Genomic DNA, 13,881 nt, shown 5'->3' with positions numbered 1-13,881 from the left:
TTTGATACTAACAGCAATCTGTTGAGCTAATGCTATTATTCTTCCCATTGAAAAGTTTCATTAGAGAGAATTCTTTGAAGCTGAGGTGAGGTTTGAATGCATTCCAGGCATAAGGGATACCCAACACAAATGCTTAAAGATGGGAGATGGATTGTCATCTACAAGGGTTAGAGAAAAGACTAGTTTGACCAGAGCACAGATTATGGATGGGGAAGTAATATCCAGAGAATGATAGTTTGAAGATAGTACTTTAAAGCTAATTAAATGAGATTCTGTTTTTTCCTCAAGACAAAGGGAGCCACTAGAGTTGATGGAGAAGGGGAATCAATCACATGTTCAGATCTAAAGTCAAGGAAAATTACTTTAGCTACTACAGTGCCTGGAACATAGTAAGTGCTTACTGAATGCTTATTAACTGATGACTGTGACTTTAGGAGCATATGGATTGAGTACAGATTTGAAGCAGGGAAACCACTGGGGAAGCTAATTGTTAAAATCCAGATGGTAGGTGATAAGCAGCCAAGTAGCAACTGTGTAAACAGAAAAAAAGTTGGATGTAAAAGGCTTTGTAGTGTTAGAAATAGCCAAAATTTGCAACTGGTTGGTTATAAGATAAAGAGAAAGGAGTCTAGGATAATGCCAGGGAGAATGGAAGGTTAATTGGTAGTTCCTCTGACAGTAATATGGAAAAAGGGTTTGGTTGGGGGAAGATAAAGCAAGAGGTTTTTTGTTTTGTTTTTAAAGAACTAAAAATGATTTTTAAAAAATCAAATGAGAGTGGTAGAGGGAAAATGGGAAAAGAAATTAGCTATATGGAAAATAAATTAAGAGCTTAGAAAAGTGATACAAATCCTTACCCAAGAAAATAACTGAAAATTTGAAGTAACTTATAGAAACTTCCCTGAGGTACCAAGAAATATTCAAAGTCAAAAGATGAAAAAAAAGAAGAAAATGTAAAGTATCACTTATCAAAAATAACTAAATTAGAAAACACTTTGAGGAAGGGGCAACTGGGTGGCTCAGTGGATTGAAAGCCAAGCCTAAAGACTATAGGTACTGGTTCAAATCTGGCCTCAGACACTTCTCAGCTGTGTGACCCTGGACAAGTCACTTGACCCCAATTGCCTAGCCCTTACCACACTTCTGCCTTCGAACCAGTACACAGCATTGATTCCAAGATAGAAGGTAAGGGTTTAAAAAAAAAAAACTTTGAGGAAAGAAAATTTCAGAATCATTAGACTGTCTTAAAGTCACAAACAAAAAAGCCTAGACATTATATTTTTTTAAGTTTTCAAAGAAAACTGCTCTGATTTCTTAGAACCAGAAAGAAAAGTAGGAGTAGAAAGAATACACCAGTGACCTCCTGAAACTCCAAGCTAAAAGAACTTTCAGTTGAAAAAAAAATTATTTCTAACAACATGAAAGGAAAAATTTAAGTAATAAGTATTCTACAAAAACTCCTGGAAAAATTGGAAAAGTCAGGCAGAAATTAGGTTTTGGCGAGCAATTTAGGGCATATACTAAGATTAGCTTCAAATGGAGAGATGATTTATATATAAAAGGTCACATTATTAATTAAAGGATCAAAAAAGAAGTGCCTATCACAATTATTTATAGGAAAAATTTCATGACTAAATAAGAGATAAAGAAAATCACAGGTGAGAAAATGGACAGTCTTGATTTTATAAAATTGGAACGTTTTATACAGAAAAAAAATTAACTTCTAATGTGAGAAGGTAAAAAGATTATTGGAAAAAATTTTCAAGTTTCTCTGACAAAGTTCTGAGATATGTGTGGGTGTATCTGTGATCTATAGATATAAATTTATTGAACTGATTCAAACTTTATTGAAAAAATCATTCCCCAGTACATAAATCATCAAAGTATAAAAGCAAACAGCTCTCAAATGAAGAAATTCAAGCTTTCCATAGCCAGGTTAAAAAAATACTCCAAACAACATATAATTAGAGAAATGCAAATGAAACAACTTTTAGGTTCAATTTTTTACCAATCTGATTGGCAAACATGATAAAAAAAAAAGGATGCTAATTCTTGTAGAGGATTGTGCAAAAACAGGCATACTAATATAGCACTGGTGGAACTTTGAATTGGTGTAAGATTCGGGAAAGCAAGTTGAAATCTAACCACAAAAGTCACTAGACTGCATGTGACTTTTGACATAGTGAAATCACTATCTCTATGATAGTGGAAAATTAAAGAGGGAAAGAGAAGAGAATAAGCATTCATATAGTACCTATTATATGCCAGGCATTATGCTAAGCACTTTTAATGAAGTAGCTACTATCATCATCCCCATTTTACAGTAGCAGGAACTAAGGCAAACAGAGGTTTAGTTACTTGCCTTAGATCACATAGTCTGGGTCCAAATTTAAAATCAGTTCTTTCTGACTTCAGGCCCAGACCTCTATCTAACACAGCACCTTCAACTGCCATAGGTGAAAGCAAGAGGAAAATGAATCACATATAGAAAAATATCTATAGCAGCTCTTTTTTTATAGTAGCAAAGAACTGTAAACTAAGAGGAAAATCATCAGTTGGGGACTAGCTGAACAAGTTATGATACATTATTATAATTGACTATCATTGTACCATAAGCCATAACAATAGGGACAACTTCAAAGAACAGTAGGACTACTTGTATGATTTCATGCGAAGTGAACAGAATCTAAGCAACAGTTTATATTATAGTAACATTTTAAGGAAGAACAACTAAGGAAAGAATTAAGTTTTGATAAGTGCATTTACCAACTATGATTCCTCAGTATTCATGAAATGATATGCTACTAACCTTCTAGATGCAATAATAAGCTTCAGATCCCATATGAAGCTTGCATTTAATGTGCAGATTTGTTTTTGCCTGTCTGTATGTTTTTGATTCAGGGTTTTTGTTTTTCATTCTTTCAGTAAGAAGGATTGAGGGAGTAAAAAGGAAGCTACCAATAATATTACTAAATTTTTTAAAAAGAAAGTTCTAAAAGCAGAAAAAGGTCAGTGAAGCAGTTTTTAAATGCCAAAGATAAGAAGGAACATCAGTAAGAGACAAATTGGGCAACTTTGAAAATAGTATGTTAAATTTATTATATGCTAAGAAGGAAAAAACTAGAAATAATATTAATTGACTTTTATGTTTAATTCTCTTTTTCTATTTTTGCTTCGTACATGGAAATAGTTGTTTTTTTCTTTCTTTTAATCATATTTTCAGTTTTGAAAAATGGAATTTGTATGCAGAATGGATTGGAAATGGGTGAAGCCCGCAAACAAAAAGACCATTTCGGATGTTTTCAAAATAGCCCAGACTAGAAGTGAAGTCTTATAGTAGCGTAGTGACTATGTAGGTGCACAGAAGTGAGTAAAGGTTGAATTGAGAAACATTGACAATCTACTGGATATAAAAGGAAGGGGAAAAGAAAGATTAAAGGATGACCAGATTGCAAATGGGGTTTACTAGAAGTGTAGCCGTACCCCCACCAAAACTAGTAACATTTATAGGGTGGAAGGATTTAAGAGGAAATGTCTTTTGACCAAATCAGTTGGGAGGAGTAGCTCTTATTCTTATTAACGTGAAAATAAGTACATAAATTTAAGCATATAAATAAATGTTTATGAAATTAGTGCTACATTTGAAAAAAAAATTGCTGTTAGAATTTTCCACCAGTTAATTATTTCCCTTCAAACTTTAGCTGCATTGGTTACACAATTAGTAGCCAAATTTGATTTCAGGAAAATGAGTCTTCCTGACTTCAGGCCTGGCACTTTAACCACTGTGCCACCTAGGTGTGTGACTTAAGGAGTGGAAAAAGGATGAAGGCAGAGTCACTTAGTGGCTTTTAAAGACATCAGTTTGCCATTTTGAAGGCCTACCAAATACTATAGTTTATGGGAGGTTGTTCATGATCATATGATAATACATCTGCATCTACCTATGGTAATAAATTATAATGAACTTAAAGCATGCTGAACAAAATTAAAACCTGAATCATTAAGAAATGTTTTAATTACATTCTGTATATTCTATATAAAAAGGTAAAGGAATCTCTACTGTATCTTATGAAAATTTCCACAAAAAGGGTAAAGTAAAAGTATTTTAGTTCATAAGGAATTAACCTATAGCTACCTAGGTTACCTGAACCACAAGTAAACCTACTTATCCATAACAACTTGTTTCCCAAGAATTCTATGTAGGTGAAGTCTCAGTCTGTACCATTTTACTAGTAAATTTTTGATTAGCTATTGTTCTAAACATTCTTCATTACCTAAAATTAATGTAGTAATTTCAGTTTATAGTTAACAAAATTTGAATATTAATTCTTAGGTTATGTGTAGCAATCCAAGAAGCTGACCAACTAAAAACAGAAAAAACCAATCTAGAAAAACAGACAAAGGAACTTCAAGTTAAATGTGCTGACTTAGAAAATGAGAAGTATGAAGCAATTGTAAGAGCCAGGAACAGCATGCAACTTTTAGAAGAAGCTAACCTTCAGAAAAATCAGGTAAGAATGCAAATATTTCTATGAAAATAATCAGAGAGGTTGACTTTCAATGATCAAGTTTACTAACAAACAAAAAAAAACCCAACATAATAAAAATGGAAGCATTTTTAGGAGAAATATTCAAATAACAAGGCAAATCAATCAGGGATTTAGTTTTTTAAAAGTTTTCAGACTGTGTTCTTGGGTCATTAAAAATTTAGTGTTATTTCCAATACCTCCTGTTTCTTTAGTATTTATTAGTACAAATTGACAGAATTATGATTTTGAAGCATACTGCAAAATCTTTAATTACCAGTTAAAGCTTTTTTTTTAAAGTATTTTGGGTTCTAACATGTTTTAGACTACTTTTGGGGCCTTACTAAGATTATCATTAACAAGCAATGAATCAAAAATGTGTTTTTTTTTCTGCTTGACCCTCAGCAACCTAGAAGTGTACTCACCAAAATAATCCATTCTCTAAGCATTCAACAATTCAGTTCAATAGCTACTTTTTAAGTGCTTGCTGTATGGCAGACACTATACTAGGGAATTGAGATAGAGACAAAAATGAAACAGTTCTGGTACTCCTGAAACTTTCTATTGGAGGGCATATCATTTACACATAAGTCAATACAAAATATTTACATGCAAGGTAATATCCTAGAAGAAAGAATACCACCACCTCTGGTATTAGGATAGGCTGTTCCATAAAAGGTGCCACTTGAACTGAATATTCCAGCTAATTACAGTTTTACTTTAATTTATTAAAATGACTAATTAGTGCTCATGTTGATAGTTTTCTTAATTTATAAGTCTGATCATAGAATGATCATAGAATTTAAGCTTTATGGATTATTTAATCCTATCCCCCATCAGGAAATTTAGGTCCATGGAGGTTAAATAACTTGCAAAGCTCACAAAGTAATAAGCAGCAAAATTGGGATTTGAATTAAGATTCTGTGATGCTATAGTCAGTATTCATGTTTTTACAACACCATTCTGTCTCAACAAAAAAAAAATCTTTTTTTCAAGCTTAACAAATTCTGTTTTATATGCTATCCCCTCTTTAAGAAATATAAATCGGGGGCAGCCGGGTAGCTCAGTGGATTGAGAGCTAGGCCTAGAAACGGGAGATCCTAGGCTCAAATCTGGCCTCAGACTCTTCCGAGTTGTGTGACCCTGGGCAAGTCACTTGACCCCCATTGCCTAGCCCTTACAACTCTTCTTCCATGGAGCCAATACACAATATTGACTCCAAGACAGAAGGTAAGGGTTAAAAAAAGAAATAAAGAAAAAGAAAAGAAATATAAACCACCAGCTAAATAATTCTTTTGGAAATAAATCAAAACAGGAAAAAAATAATCATTTGCTGATAATCTGTTGCCATACATTTGTAGATTCCTGCAGATGTGGGACTGGACTTCCTTACTGCAAGGGATATATATATATATATATATATATATATATATATATATATATATATATATATATTTTGTTGTTGTTGTTCTTTCCTTTATACTTTGTCCTTCCTTCCTAAGTCTGGGAAGAAGACCTTGTTATATAAAGAGTCAGGAAAAATGGTAAAAGAATGGCAATAAGTAAAAATATTAGAGCAATTTGAAATTGGTAAAAAATATGAAACTATGAATAAAGATTTAAGGATGACCATCACTGAAATAGGAACAATAAATGAGGCAGAGTGTGCCAGACAATGAAAATGACTGGGTACTATGGTAGACATGGCTAGAGACTATTTCATAACCCATCACCATTGTACCAGATTTTAAATCTCTTAACTCCAACATACCAGTTCTTAGAAAATTATGTTATCTTTAGGGATGAGGAAAAACGTCTGATGATGAATTCAGTGTACCTAATCCAGTATTCTTCTCTAGCTGATCCCATTACTACTTTCACCTCTTCATTTATCATAGCTCCTGGCACACAGTAGGTACTTAATATATAGTAAAAGAAATAGAATGAAATCAGTACAAATTGTAATGAAAGTATTTCCAATGCATACATAGTCTTGAAAAAAGGGTCAAACTGCTCACCTTTCATTTAAATTCATTTCCCCACCTCTGCAGCCCAAAGCAATCTCTTGAAGGGTGGTATGTTAACATTTTTTATTATAATTATTTTCCCTTTGTCCATTTGTCCACCATCAACATATTTTTTTGGTTACTCACTCAATATAGCACCAATGTTTCCTCATTTAAATTATGATTTGAGAGCAAGAGATAACTATTGTAGGATATGATCCTTTAATTTCTTGATTCAGCAACTATGTTGAATGTTTACTGTATTCAAGGAACTATGAAAATAATCAGAATTTGGAACTTGAGCTCAGAACAATGACATTGTTTTTCATGCTTTAGTTTTTGGTTCAATCCTGTGATTTTTATCATTGGGAGGCAATTTCTTCCACTGAATTCATGTTAGTGGCTGAATTTATAATCTTAGAGAATTGCCCAAAACATAGAAAGTTTGAATGGGAGAAGAGAATTGGAGATGGAAGAAACATTAAGGACCTAGTTCAGCTTCCTAATGTTGTAGATGACAAAACTGAATGGGTCAATGACCTACTCAAATCCAAGCAAGTAGATATTAGAGATACAATGAGAAAAGTGCTGATTTAAAGTCAAAGGATCAAGATGTAAATCAAGGCTCTGCCACTTATACCTCTGTATCCCTGGATAAGTCATTTTACTTCTTTGAGACTCAGTTTGTTGAACTGTAGAATTAGGAGGGTTAGAATGGGTGATCTTGTCCTTTCTGTTTCTAAATATGTGATCCAATGATAGGCAATGTTTGAATCTAAGTCACAATGAAAAAGAAAGGGGCAGTGAATTGCATAGAGTCATTTATCTATTAATAGCAAAATTAGCATTGTAATTTAGGTTTTCTCAACTCAAATCTATTCCTCCACTCATCATACTATGTATGTTATCTCTATTAGATGTAAGATTGTAGTCTCAAGTGTATGAATAAATTATATTTCAAAAGCAAATTTATGATCTGGTTCTTGGAAAATAGCACAAGTTCTCCAAATAACACAATTTGTGGTGTAAGTTCTTGGTCTCCTCAGCATAAACCATTTCAATCAATAAGAGGGAGTAATGTTGTCCATTTTTATTAAAAGTGTAAAACAACTCTGTTTCCATAAGTAGAGTGGCAGGATAACATAGACAGCAAGACATTAAGTAGGTTCAAGTCTTTCCTTAAAAATATATTTGCTGTGTGATCACTGACAAGTCATTGAATGAAACCCTCATTGTCCCAGGAAACTCTTCAGGACTAAGTTACACATTAGTTGCTGATCTGCATCAGTGGAAGAAATTTATACACCAAATCTTCCTTTGTACTCTATATTCATGAAATCAGATTAAACTCCCTTCACAGCTTTAAAGCTGATACAAATAATTAAACTAAATGCAAAACCTAATAAAAAGTTCATAAGGAATAATTGTAGTCCCAGACTTTTACTCTTCCAAGGTAGCTATTTTATTCCCATAGGGACATAATTAAATTTTGAATACTTTTATGGATTCACATGGTAGTTTTAAACAATATATGAGCGAGCACTTTAAAAACCTTAATGTCCTATATAGTTGAATTTTTACTACTGGAATGGAATCACATGTGCTCAGTTCAGAAGCTTTATGACACTGATCTTAATTAAACCTATTTTGGAAATTCTGAGTGAAAAACTTACATAGGTTACTTTTTTTTACTTTATTTTTTCATGCTTTTTTGCAACATAGCTAATATGGAAATAATAATTTTGGGAAATGTAATATTTTATGGCTCCACAAGTATAATGAGTATTGTATTTGCTTGTCTTCTCAGTGGATGAGGGAGAGGAGAGGAAGGAGGGAATTTGGAACTGAAAATAAAAAATTTTTTAAATAAAATGAAATAAAATCCTACCTTCTAAAATATAAAAATAAACATCAGAGCAATTTCTGTTTCACCCAATTCCCTGCTTCTCTTCTTTTATTCTGTTTTCCTGGAAAACTATATACTTAGAAAATTAATTAGAAATGTCCTTTTAAAAATAAAAATTATTTTAGGGAAATCTTGTTTTATATAATTGATATTAGAGTATTACTTTATCATATTCTTAATAGATCTAAGCTAATGACTATTAGTGATATTGTTAAAAAATGATAACTTGTTAGTTAGATGAATCTAGCTCTAAACTTATATGTTAGCATTTGCCAGATTAAACCTACTAGACAACTGAAAGCAATTAGATAGCCATGTTTAATTTACTATTTTGCAAAGCTATTAAAATCAATATGCTAAAGACTACAAAAACAAGATTGTTTTGTTATGAAAGTTCCCTTCAGCACAACTTTAAACTTTTTTGTGTTTGTTTTTATTGCCTAGTCCAGGGAAAATAGAATATGAGCTCTAATAATTCTTTTTTTGTTTATGTTTCTAAGCATTAGATAGATGGATGATTGGTTGGATGATGGATGGATAGATTTTTTTTAAACGTTTACCTTCTATCTTAGAATTGATATTAAGTATCAGATCCAAAGCAAAAGAGTGGTAAGGGCTAGGCAATGGGGATTAAATGACTTGCCCCGGGTCACACAGCTGGGAGGTGTCTGAGGCTAGATTTGAACCCAGGACATCCCATCTCTAGGCCTAAGTCTCAGTCCACTGAACCATCTAGTTTGCCCCCTATGATATGTTTTTCTTTTATTGATTAGGTTAGTATAATTACTTCACATGAGGATAAAAGAAATATTTAAAATATGTTTAACAGATACTTATTATTTTACTGATGTTTGAAATTAGTCATGACCGAAAAAGGCATGGTAATCATTGAAGCTTATCTGCATCTGAAGTACAAAACACTAGAGACGGTACTAGTCCCTATTTGAGATTAATTTAAAATTTTAATTTAATTTAATTTTAATTTTAAAGGAAATTTACCTTTTAAAGTGTTTGTTCCTTTTCTTAACTGATATAAAAATTCTTGGTAATAATTAAACTAAATGATTATGGAGGAGAAATAAAGGCACCCTACTTAAATACAGAATATAGCATGAAAACATGTTAGAAATAGCCATAGCTACTATGAAAATTCAGAGTATGAGAGAGGTCACATTTGACTGCAGATTAGAGAAGTATTCATGGAAGAGGTTGGTCTTGAAAGATGAGTGGGTAGGATTTCAACATGAGAAACTGTGTGTGTGTGTGTGTGTGTATTTACATGTACCTGTCAAAGGGCTATAGGATACATTCCAGGCATTGGGAATTATGTGACTAGACACAGAGGTAGGAAACATGGAACATTTTGGGTGAACACTAAGTTAATTTGGCTGGCATATAGATATGAAGTATAAGTGGAGGCTCACCATGTAAGCAGTTGTAAATGTGGGTTTCAAAACTCCATAATCTGATTAAAGCCAGATTATTAAGGACCTTGAATACTTGATTAGAGAATTCTTGCATATTTTGGAAATCCAGTGAATTGTTTTGAAGTGAGAAATGATATAGTCATGGGGTCATATACTTAGAGCTGAAAGGGACCTGAGTTTATTTAATCCAGCTCCCTTATTTTACAGGTTAGGAAACTTAGAATCAATGAGGTAAAGTGACTCTCTTATGATCAGAAATGTATGTTATCATGATTAAAATGGCAGTAGTATATTGGAAGAGGAAGAAAATCAAGTCAAAAAGACTACTTAGGAGACTCCTTAGTAATCTGGACACAAGACGGTGAAGGCAATGGATAAAACTAGATTTGGGTGATATTAGTTAGAAGTAATAAAGAGAAAGAGTCAAAGAGGAAAGGTAGCTTCATAGCACAATGAATAGAGAACTGACCTGGAGTCAGGAGGACTTGGGTTCAAATCTGGCCTCAGACACTCCCCAGCTGTGTGACTGGGCAAATTACTTAACCCCCATTGCCTAGCCCTTACCACTCTCCTGCATAAGAACTAATGTTAAGACAGAAGGCAAAGGCTTAAAAAAATGTCAGAGGACTTCAAAGTTTTTAGCGCAGTCAGTCAATAAGCATTTATTAAGTGTCTATAGTCCTATCTGCCTTTGAGAGATGAATATACTGTGCTTGGAAAGAAGAGACCATTTGAGTGAATGTCCATTGAGTCACAAGAGATGTTGAATTGTTCTGGGTTTATTTGGGGCAGTTGGAAATCAGAAATCTAAAACTCTATTTTCATCTTCATCAATTTTGTAATTATTGATCGCATTTCTATCCATATGCTGTTTTTATCTTTAATAGTATTTGTTATAATAATATAAGATATTGTTTTGTAAAGGCATTGCTTGAAGAGAAACAAAAAGAAGAAGATATTGAGAAAATGAAAGAAACAGTTTCTCGGCTTGTACAAGAGGCTGCTATGCGAACCAGGAAGGAAGTAAGAAACTTATAATTTTGTTAACATTTAAAACAAAAATCGAAAAATACCCATACAATAACTAAATATTGCATGCTGCCTTAACAGTTGTTTTCCAAAACACTTACTTGAAAAAGCAGATAATTTTATATTCATTAAAGACTTGTGAAATATTGTTTGTGTAAGAGATAGAGAGAGAAAAGAGAGATAGACAGTGTTAAAAGAAAGAGGGTATAAAATTTTGGACCAAAGTAAAGCTATATACCTAGTTCTAGTCTTTCTCTTGAACATCAGTCTTCTATCACTATTCCATTTGAATTTTAGGTATATCAGGCACAGTGGAATTGTCACCTCCTTATTCTCAGCTGTACTTACTTTAATGCAGCCAAGATTCCTATTAGCTTTTTGGGCTGCCGTATCACATTGCTGACTCCTGGTGAATCTATCTATTAAAATCCCTTGATTCTTTTTTACATAAACTGTTGTCTAATCATGTCTCCTTCATATTGTACTTATGAAGTTGATTTTTCTGAAGAAGTAAAAGACTTTGCATTTATTCCTACCGAATTTCATCAAGATTCTGCTCAGCGCTCCAGTCTATCAAATCACATTTTCTCTCTGTGGCATTTGACTCACTTTCTCATCCTGGATCCAGTCCCTTTGACTTTTCATGACTTTGTTCTCTCATGGTTCTTCACATTCCTTAACTGCTCCTTCTCAGTGTCCTTTACTAGATCTTTCATCCACATCATGGCCACTGATGAGAGTGTCTCCAAGACTGTGCTGGCCTCTCTTCCCTTTTCTCTATACTAAACAAGCCTTCAGCTTTTCTCAGCTTCCCTAGAGCTATGGAAGGCCCTGCTCTCCTCCTGATTACACAGATTTGTATCCAAGGTGTGATCTTTAGTTTCTCACTGCCCCACAAATCCAGTCAATGCCAAATTCCACCATTTCTACCTATGCATCTCTTGACTTTAGACTTACTTATGGAAAACCTTATTCTTAGTTCAAATTCCCATCATCTTTCACTTACTCTATTAAATGACTTGAGTGATTTTCCTCTGACAAGTTTCTTCTAGTCCATCTTCCACATAGCTCCAAAATTATTTTCTGGAAGTACAGATCTGAAGATGTAATTCTCTTTTCTAAGTTAACTCTGATATCTCTCCTGTATCTCTTGGATCAGCTATAAACTGCTGTCTTTGGCATTTAAAGCCTCCCTCAGCCTCACCCACTCTTCTAACACTTTACTCCCACTTCATGCACACTAAGGTCAAATCCTTCTGACCTGTTGTTCTTCACAGAACACTCCATCTCCTATTTCCATTCCTTTGCACTGGTTGTTTCCCAGGCCTAAAAAGTTCACCCTGCTCATCTCTCACACTCAGAAATCCCTGACTTCCTTCAAGAATTAGCTCAACTGTCACCTTCTACAGGAGGCCTTTCCAGTTGCTAATGTCTTCATAGATTCAGAGACTGATGACTTGGAAGGGAACTTAGATACCATCTAACCCCAATCCTTTAATTTACAGACAAGGAGATGACTTGCCTAGAGTCACATACAGTTAATGTGTTTGAGGCCTGATTTGAACCCAGGTCAACTTTAATGGAAGCCGAACACTTTCCCAATATACCTCACTAGACTGAGTTTACCACATAAGCTGGTATTTTATTTCGCATATTGATTTAGGTGTAGTAATTTACTTACCTTGATTTCATATTAACATTTATAAGAAAATTTGAAATGAATATTTTTTAAGTTTATAAATTTAAAAAAAATTATGATATTTGTTGTCTTCCTACTTCTTTGTGTTGTTTACCCTTTTTTGTTGGAGAGTTTTTGTCCCTCAATGAGATAATTTTTAGTTTTCTGTGATAAATATAATAATAATCATTTAAATGATCATTTAGCTGTTCCAAAAAGTTAAAATAAGAATATAAAAAGAAATCACTTTTAAGATAATGTTTTTGAAATGAAATATTTGTCTTATATGTGAAGATTATATCTATATTTTATGTGAATATCAAACAATAATAACTAGAAATATTTGTCATAAGAATAGTTGGACATTTAGTTCCAAAATTAAATAAATTTATCCATACCATTACTTTATAGAAAAATCACTGTCTATATCTATATCTCAATATTTTAAACTGATCAAAATAAAGTATATAATAATAAATATGAAGTATTATGATCAGCAACCTCTTAATTTGGTAACTCAATCTCATAAGGACTAATAGCTTTAATGATGAAATAAAAATATATGGCAATACTCTTCTAAGAAAGTCTCAAATTGGGTGCTATTCATTCATTCATTCAATCATTATTTAAGTACATATTGTATGTAATGAGCTTTGTTAGGCCCTTTAAGAAAAACTAAAAGTTTTATTTTTTAAAGATATGGTCTCAATAAGGTTGTCATGTGATCAATAAAAATAGTGAATAAGGCATTTTCCTATGTTCACAATTTCTTAAACCTTTCCAAAATAAGAACTATGCTCAGTTGTTCAGTAAAGTAATCGCAGATACTTCTAAAGCCTAGGACACCAAGAACACATAAATGGTAAAAATTCAGTAAACAGCAAAAAAGGCTAATCCTAAGTCCCCAAAGTGCTCATCCAGTTCCTCTGCCATCAGCACTTGGCAGGCTGGCACAACCAGACCTGTAGACTTGAAGCATAATTCATCTTTCTGTACTCCCCAGTCTCCTCTATTTAACTCAGAAGGAGAGAAGGGTGGATGCCACTACTGGGAGTGACAGTGTGGCAATAACAGTAGACTACAGCAGTGCTTAATCAAAAAACTAAGGAGCTATCTGAATTGGGATAGGTCTAAAAGAAAGCTGAAGCAAATTTTGTTTCCCAAAAATTATTTAGAATAGAAACTGAATCTGGCAAAAAGTGAATTCACCAGTGTGGAAGTAGCCTGAGATAGCTTTGGGGTCCAGATCCATGGGAATCTGTAATAAAGGATAAAGAGAGAGGGAGTCAGAATATGAGTAATGAGGAAT

The 13,881-nt window shown here is 33.2% G+C and overlaps 1 protein-coding gene across 10 annotated transcripts in view; it reads left to right on the top strand.

Moving 5' to 3' along the window:
• The window catches only part of SCLT1 (sodium channel and clathrin linker 1), a 205,783-nt gene that overhangs the window by 81,965 nt on the left and 109,937 nt on the right, over positions 1-13,881 (top strand). For all 10 annotated transcript variants that reach the window (XR_008912889.1, XR_008912890.1, XR_008912888.1 and 7 more), the window contains exons 12-13: positions 4,334-4,511; positions 10,790-10,888. Coding sequence is in view for 6 of the 10 variants with exons in the window: in XM_056802701.1 (XP_056658679.1) it covers positions 4,334-4,511; positions 10,790-10,888 (277 nt within the window). In the remaining 4 variants the exon portion in view is untranslated. The remainder of the gene's footprint in view (positions 1-4,333; positions 4,512-10,789; positions 10,889-13,881) is intronic.

This window comes from Monodelphis domestica, chromosome 6 (genome assembly GCF_027887165.1).
Source record: "Monodelphis domestica isolate mMonDom1 chromosome 6, mMonDom1.pri, whole genome shotgun sequence".
Taxonomy (NCBI): domain Eukaryota; kingdom Metazoa; phylum Chordata; class Mammalia; order Didelphimorphia; family Didelphidae; genus Monodelphis; species Monodelphis domestica.
The sequence above is the reverse complement of the archived record's forward strand: the minus strand, read 5'-3'. Positions and strand labels throughout refer to the sequence as shown.